This window comes from Macrobrachium rosenbergii, chromosome 13, assembly GCF_040412425.1.
Source record: "Macrobrachium rosenbergii isolate ZJJX-2024 chromosome 13, ASM4041242v1, whole genome shotgun sequence".
NCBI classification, from domain to species: Eukaryota; Metazoa; Arthropoda; class Malacostraca; order Decapoda; family Palaemonidae; genus Macrobrachium; species Macrobrachium rosenbergii.
In genome coordinates this window covers 28540172-28548413 of record NC_089753.1, presented here as the reverse complement: position 1 = coordinate 28548413, position 8242 = coordinate 28540172, and the positions used below count along the sequence as shown (strand labels likewise).

At 36.1% G+C, this 8242-nt stretch overlaps 1 protein-coding gene across 1 annotated transcript; it reads right to left on the bottom strand.

The window, feature by feature from the left end:
- RpS15 (ribosomal protein S15) lies at nt 1–5199 on the bottom strand. Its single transcript, XM_067114930.1, has 4 exons — nt 5060–5199; nt 4700–4800; nt 1457–1691; nt 1–135 (listed from the first exon to the last, which is right to left on the bottom strand). The coding sequence occupies exons 1-4, from the start codon at nt 5066–5068 to the stop codon at nt 22–24; spliced, it is 459 nt and encodes a 152-aa protein (XP_066971031.1). The 5' UTR covers nt 5069–5199; the 3' UTR covers nt 1–21.
- Nucleotides 5200–8242: the final 3043 nt, after the last annotated feature.

The window sequence follows — 8242 nt, the reverse complement described above, 5'->3', positions numbered from 1 at the left end:
TATGATTTCACACCCTTTATTTTACTTCAGTGGGATAAAACGAGAGCTGTGGGTAGCACCAATACCAGGCCTACCGTGCTTCACAGGCTTGTAGGTAATTGAGAACTCTGCCAAGTAGTGTGAAATCATTTCAGGCTGAAAAAGAAAGAAAAACAAAATTAGGAAAGGCAGGAATTCTGGTGCTAAACTTAGCTTACGTGATCATGATTGTTAAGTAGTAGCTTACACGACTGACCAAACATGTTTTATTTGATTTATTAAGTGATGCCACTGGCAGCCTAAAGGAAACAGCACTTGGGCATGGGCTTCCTAACCCGAGAGGGTACGCGATAAAAATAAGAAGCCATGTTTTTCCAGACTAAAAAATAAGTAATAAATATACAATATATAAAAATCATCCCACATCAAATTAATGTAACATGCAATTTCCTAAACACTTCACAATTTTTTTCTCCCCATCTTCGTTGCATTCACTGTTCAAGCAGTTATTTGCTTGAATGCAAGTGGGTGTGTTCTTTCTTCACAGGGCAACGTTTGCACTGAGAAGAGTATAAAAAACAATCTCAATAAAGCCTAACCAACTCATGGTGGCACTGGATAGAATACAATTTGGTGACAGACCCAAATTTTCAAGAATTGCATTTCTATTTAGTTAAAATTTACTACATTAAGAATACACAGAGCAGAACAGCAGAGTGGGATGACCATGTTGACAACAAAACCCACAAGTGAAAGATTTAAAAGTTATTAGATTTAACTGCTGAAACATTTTAAATCTCATTTTCCTGTCTATTTAGGATAGCAGCTCCCAGTGCCAGATTTTTGTCAACCTGTATTGCATCTTTTTGTCATTTTCATGTATGGACAGGGTGTATCAAATCCAACAAGCTTGTTACAATAAAACAATCTAGCAATTTTGAAGCTCAACATTCTCTAAGATCATCACTTCAAATAGAAGTTCTAAATCTGGCCACAAGATTTAACATGGATTTGTTTATTAAAAAAAAAAAAAAAAAAATATCTTATTGATCAAATAATAGTTCTAAACCCAGCAGCAAATTTGGTTTTGATTTTTTTAAAATACAAAAAACATTTTTATTGAGACAATAGACAAATTACTGTACCAGGTTGAAAAAAATCTTAAAAAAAAATAATAGTTCTAAATCCAGCAGCAAATTTGGTTTTTGATTTTTTAAAATACAAAAACATTTTTATTGAGACAATAGACAAATTACTGTACCAGGTAAAAAAAAAAAAAAAATCTTATTGATCAAATAATAGTTCTAAACCCAGCAGCACATTTGGTTTCGAGTTTTTTAAAATACAAAAAGCATTTTTATTGACACAATAGACAAATTACTGTACCAGGTTGGATAAAAAAAAAAAAAAAAAAAACTAACTAACTAACTAACTAACTTTAGAAAAGCATATCTTATTCCATCATCATTTGCCATACCTTAATTTCAACTTGGTTGAAAGTCTTTCCGTTGTAAACACCAATCATAGACCCCACCATCTCGGGGATGATCACCATGTCACGCAAGTGGGTCTTGACGACGGCTGGTTTCTCCAGAGCTGGGCATTCCTTCTTGGCCTTACGCAGTCGCTTGAGGAGTGCCATGTGTTTGCGCTTCAGGCCTCGCTGGAAGCGGCGTCTTTGGCGGCAAGGGAACAGTTCCACCAGCTGTTCACTGGAAGTAAAAAAAAAAAAAAATAAATAAAATAAATAAATAAAAATAAAATAATTGCTGGTGATGTGGAATAGGAACATAGAATGTAGGTCAAAGGGCAAGCTGGGATCTATGAGGTCATTCAGCGCTGAAAGGGAACTTGAGTGTAAAAAGGTTTGAAAAGTATAACAGGTGTATAGCTGCACTATGAAACTACTGTTAGTAAACTAGAGAGAGAGAGAGAGAGAGAGAGAGAGAGAGAGAGAGAGAGAGAGAGAGAGAGAGAGAGAAGAGAGAGAGAGAGGAACCAAGTAAAAGGAATGAAAGGGTGGCAGCTGGGGGTTCAGAGACACTGCAAAGAACCTTACGTAATGCCTACAGTGCACCACATGAGGAACAATGATGGCACTACCACCTGTTGGTTATATGGATAGAGGTTTGCCATGGATTCAAAACTGATGGAAAAATTAGAGGGTGGGGGTATACTCTGTGAGAAAGGCAGCTCATATTGAGATGCAGAGCACGGTGCAAAAGATAGTGGTACGACCTGCTATGCAGCATGGATTAGAAAAAAAAAAAGTATATAAATTGCATAATAAATTTACAAGACTTGAGAAGTGGACGGAAAAAGATAAAGATCAAAGGAGACATGATGTATTATATGCACTCGATACACGAGAAGAACTTTATATCAGGCCAGATCTCATGCTGCTGAACAGCACAAGATCAAATCATTTAGTGTTGACAGAGAAAAAAAAAAAAAATAACACAAAGGTGGATAGGCAGCATAAAAGTTGTGGTGCAGAACCAATTTCCTGTTAAATGTTGTGAATGAAATGAAAAGAAAAATAATGGTAGTAATCATTTAAGTAATAAAGAGGAACACATGGAAATGTTTCACAAAAAAGAGATTAAGAAAACTAAAGTGCAAAGTGCCAGGAAATTGATGATCCCAATACCATCACTAACTTTGAAATGTGGGTAATTCTACGGAAGAGCTCTGCACAGTGATAGTTTATTCAAGAAATACTTTGACTGAACAATACAAGAGTAGTGTGTATATGATGCAGTACAAATGAGATAGCTAGATAAATATACTGATATACTGTGAGAACTTTACTGTCTTTTGTTTGCTTTTGCGTTAATCCCTGAGGGGTTGGTACTAAACACAGCATAAAAATTTCATTAATAAACTCAATCTGTGCAAAGTTATTCTTTATAATTACCAAATTATGTATTTTCCCACATATATCAGAAAATTTTGATTCAAACTGGTTTTTCTCAGCATACATAAAGATCTTGGGGCCAAGGGCCTCAGCTCAGTAAGCATGTTACTAAGATTTGATTAGGATAGGTAGAAGTCTCCTCCTCTCCAGAAGATACATTTCCAATTTTAGATTAACATTACAAACCAATGCTACTAAGTTCATCTCCAAACACTTGGCCCATATCTCTACATCCTTGGCCCAAAATGAATCTTGTAAATATTCAACGCACTATAAACCAAAACATGACCACAATATTATTATTTTTGGGGGTGTTTTGTCTTGACTCTGCTAGGTAGCTTGATCTGAAAAGCATACTAAAATCAATACTGTTTGGAAAAGCTTACTAAACTCAAACACAATTTTACTGCTACTGTTCACAAAAGTGGGGCCAGTATTAAACCCAGCATTCATGACAGTAGACCTGGTAGTCTATTAAAATGAAAATATAACCATAGCCTCAATACTGGAATAGAATATAAGTTTTAGTGTAAAATCAATTTTCCCTACATTATTATTATTCAGATGATGAACCTGTTCATATGGAACAAGCCCAGAGGGGCCACTGACTTCAAATTCAAGCTTCCAAAGAATATGGTATTCATTAGGAAGAAGGAAGAGGTAATGGGAAACAGAAAGATCTCACTTTTTAATAAAAAAAAAATAAGAATAACAAATAGATAAAAATGGGTAGTAATACACTGCACCTTTACTTGAACTCCTAAAGTTTCAAGTGAATAACATCTTGTGGGAGGCTGTTCCACAGTTCCACAGCATGAGGAATAAAGGACCTCTGGAACTGATAAGTTCAACAGGGAGCACATTTCCTGCATGTTGTGCTGCTGTTCAGTGAATCTGGCTGCTCTCAGCATGTAAAGGGGATCAGGTATAAATACAACTTCTGAAAAAGCGACAAACAAGAGGTCGATGGTCCACGTCATAGTTGCTAGTCTTGCGAAACAGAAACCTACCACCACGAACCACTCTATCTAAAAGAGAGAAATCTCGGGCAGAAGCAGCCATCCACACCAGTGAAAAGTATTCCAGCAAAGAAAGGACAAATGACCTAAAATAGGCTGCATTGATTTTATCAGTTTTAAATATATGAGGCCGCACGAACAATACCTAACCTTCCTGCAGAATTTGCTGAAAGTTTCATTAGATGTTTCTCAAAAGTTACACCTCGACGGTAAAAGCCTCAGATTTAGTTAGGAAAGTCCCACCCACCTGAAGGGGAGGATGGGGTGGGAAATCTATAATAGACCTGCAAATCGACAGTCATTCCGTTTTACTGGAGTTCAGCCTCATACCCCACCGACGACACCTTTCGTCGATCCGGTCCATGTCCCGACAACCTTAGCACATTTTGAATGGGGCTACTGTAGCAGGAATTACGGCAGAAAGAAACTCGGACAGAATGTGACCTAACCAGACTTGCTTTTACCCAGCGTTAGACGCTGTGCCCTAACCAGGTCAGGGGGCATTGCCCTACTGGACCCCTCACTCTACATTCTACCGAAATAAAATTTTACCAACTAATACACCCTAAGCTAGGGCAGTGTGCCCTGGTACAGGCAGGGGCCTTGATCCCAAGGCCATGAATAGCATAAAATTGCTTAAAATGCCTAAATACCTTTCCAAGTGCCACATCAACATTACCAAACTTGCCTGACAGAAAATAGGGATTCTAACCACCGTAGTTTAGGGTCGGTTCCTCGGTAACCTGACCTTCGGGGCAGCGAGACCGCAATACCTTCCACTTACTTGCTCATATCAAGAAGCTGGTCAAGATCTACACCTCGGTAGGTGAATTTCCTGAAGGTGCGCTTCTTGCGCTGCTCGGTCTGCTGTGCTGCAGCTTGTTCCTGGAGGATGGAGAAAGGAATGAGTGGAAATAAAATGTAAACACCGCGAGACTCGTGTGGGTCGGCAAAATGTAAACACGGCGAGACTCGTCTCATTCTTTCAAAGATTTACCGTAAATATCTCGATTGTGGCCTTACATTTTCCTTTCAATACGATGTTTAATGAATAATGTATCTATTGTTTCAATATTGTTAACGCTTTCCACAATATGAACGCCGATTACTTATGATAAAATTGTACAAGGATTCGCAGACTTACATCAGCCATGGTTGGACGTTGAGAAGAGAAGAGACACAATGACGCTTCGCTCGACGCATTTGTTTTTTTCCTGGTCTAAAAAGAAAGAAGAAGTAGACATTGCATTTGGTCTCGGCAATTAAAATTGTAAATAAGGATGGAATTGTAAATAACGAGGGAATTCACTGTTGGTTTAAATAATGTATTAACAGTGCGAATGAGAAAATGTTTAAGGTAAAACCACTCTGGTAAAACTCTAACAAGAGCAGGATATTGCGCCCGCAACTGTGTTGGTGGAATGGGTGCCCAGGAACCAGAACCACATTACCTTTTAGAAATCTTTTTTGGCGGTGATAAGAAACTGAATGGATTATGATAAGTGGTAATTAAAAAGTAATGGCATTGGAGAGTTTAGTTGTAAAGAATTATTTTATGTGTTTATTGCAGAAAAGTGCAACGTTCAAGGAATAAATCAGACTCTCAACTTAGTGGTCTTCGAGAAAGTAGAGCTAAAACGATTAAAATTCTTAGGTAAGGATAGTGAAATGAAATAACAATACGGAAGAGGAAAGTTATAAAGTAAAACTATTTAAATGGCAATAGCTTTGAAACAACACACGAACAATGTAGTGTGCCCGCAACTGTGTTTGAGGAGAGAGTGCTCAGGAACCTGGAACAAGTGGAAGTAGTTTTGCTACTATATTTACGTGTAAAAATGTCTTGTGTCTATTTACTTGATATTTTTCAATTATATATATCAGTGAGTGAGTGAATGTTAAATCTTACAGAAATTTTTAAGGAAATAAATGCAATTTAAATGTGTCCCTTCTCTGGTACGGCTCTCCTCGCCAGAGTTTTTTTTTTTTTACACAATAGTGACATTGTTTGCAAGGCTGAAAGTATGAAACAACTTGTAATTTAAATATGCTGAAGACCTATAAAATATGCATGATGTTTGAGTCATAGATATGAATTAATATTTTCATGTTGGATCTTAAAATAACAAGCATAACACTTCCATCCGCCTATTGAATAAGTTGAGCTCTAGCAAGTAAAAATAGTTTCTCGATGTCCATTCTAATCATGAAACCATTTTGAACACATAGGCTATGGGTTAAATTTTTGCCTTTGACTTAGGACAGCAGTTGATATGGCTGTCAAAGGAAAGACATTTATGTAATAATATAATTTGTTTATCTCTATCTCTCTCATACCTACATTCTTACGCGGACTGCGAAATAAATCATAAGCAATTATGAGGTCTATTTCTAGCATCGAAAATTCTAATTACGAGACTATATATCTTAGCGAATATTCTCCAGTACAAAAAAATTATTCATATTCGATTAGACAATTCTAGACAACTTTTTATTTCCTATCTTTTCCACGATTATTTTGAAATGGGTCTCATATCTATTTGAAAGTTTCTGAAATCCTCGACCAAAATGGTTATTGTCGCTTTCATAAATGAGTCTAAAATTCTTGCTTTTTTTGCAATAATTGCATTCATTGCAACAGAGGTCATAAGAATAAAACAAGGGAATGAATGGAAAAGGTCAGTGTCTAAACACCACGGAAGTGACTGACCTAATTGCTAGGTCTAGGTCTGTTACTAAACAGCATGATCCAAGAATTACCGACTTCCATAGAGTAAATGTGGGAAGAATTAAGAGCCTTCAGATGTTAGAAAATTCGGCACCAACGAGTCTAAAATTCTTCTTGTTTGTATTTTTGCAATAATTACACTCATTGCAACAGAGGTCCTGGGAATAAAACAAATGTAATTAATGGAAAAGGTTGATATTTTAACACATCATGGAAGTGATAGACCTACTTGATAGGTCTACGAGTAGATCTATTACAGAACAGTACGGTCCACGAATTGCCGATTTACACAGAGTAATTATGGGAAGAAGAGTCTTCAAAAGTTAGAAAATAAAAAAAGATAAATATTATGTATTTTGCTATTTCAGTACCAGACCTTTAGAGCCACAGTTTTTTATACTTATTATTTTTTTTTTTTTCATTTTGACTTTACAAGCTCTACCAGTGAGGTAACTCTCCAACCTCCCCATTGTAAGTCTTTTGTCATCTCTACTGATTTATCAAAACTGTCGCCTGTAACCAAGTCAGTCTGTGCCATATTTAAAAAATTAATTGACTTTGAATTTCATTGCACTCAATTTTTCTATCATTATTTTTTTTATTGCAGATGTAAACTTTATTCTGCGACCAGGTATTCTATATGACAAAAACTTGTATTTATTTATTTATTTATTTATTTATTTATTTATTTATTTATTTATTTATTTATTTATTTATTATTTATTTATGTTTATTTATTTATTTGTTCATTTATTTATTTATTCACCCATTCATCAGTTTGTTTTGCCCATCAAGCATCTGAGTAATAGGCCTAGGTCTTAAACTTCAGCCCTTCTGTGACCCACAGGAGATTTGGACAAGCCTCAAAAACGCCTTGATAAATCAGAGATATTCTCTTGCAACATCATGAATAGTAAAAATATATTTTTTTGAAGTGTTTATTTAGCCATTTAGGGACATTTTGGTGGAACATTTATCGGATCTTCCCTAGAGAGTGACCCCCAACAAAGTGCGGGGGTCGTTATCTAGGACTAATACTTCTTGGGGGTCATTATCTTTATGACTGTTTGTGTTTTTATGGTCATCCTCAACGGGCTTGTACTAAACACGTGTCAAAAGTTGACTGGAAGGACCATAAGCAATTGATATCAGAGATGATGCATCGCAAGATTAGCTGAAATTGCAAATATGGTCCTCATTGCACCAATTTTAACAGGTAAGAATTACATTAACAGGCTAAAGAAAGACTCATACAGGCGTTTATTAGGGAGTTCACGTTCAGAAAACGCATATTAATTAGGCACGTCTTATTTTATCAGGCAGGTTTTTATATAAATTTTATGATCTTTTTTTGCAAATGATTAGATCTGGCACTAAATACCCACTAGACATTTCCAGATGAACGCTAATAAATCCATCTTTGTAACTGATTATAGTCAGATTTGTCATTAACCTCAAATGTCAATGTGACTGATGTATCAATTTACAGGTGTTGATTGTGTCCGATGGCTTGCAAGCAGAAGGCAACGCGTCTCTTATGAATCACATTGCATGAACCAAATTGCGTTTTAAATAGACCATATTGACGTTTTAGGTATG

What these genes read in the sequence shown, in the direction of transcription:
- RpS15 (XM_067114930.1), bottom strand. An exon ending in CAGCTTCTTGATATGAGCAA is followed by an intron (nt 1,692 to 4,699) that starts GTAAGTGGAAGG and finishes TTTTACTTCCAG; the next exon opens with TGAACAGCTGGTGGAACTGT. An exon ending in TCAACCAAGTTGAAATTAAG is followed by an intron (nt 136 to 1,456) that starts GTATGGCAAATG and finishes TTTCTTTTTCAG; the next exon opens with CCTGAAATGATTTCACACTA.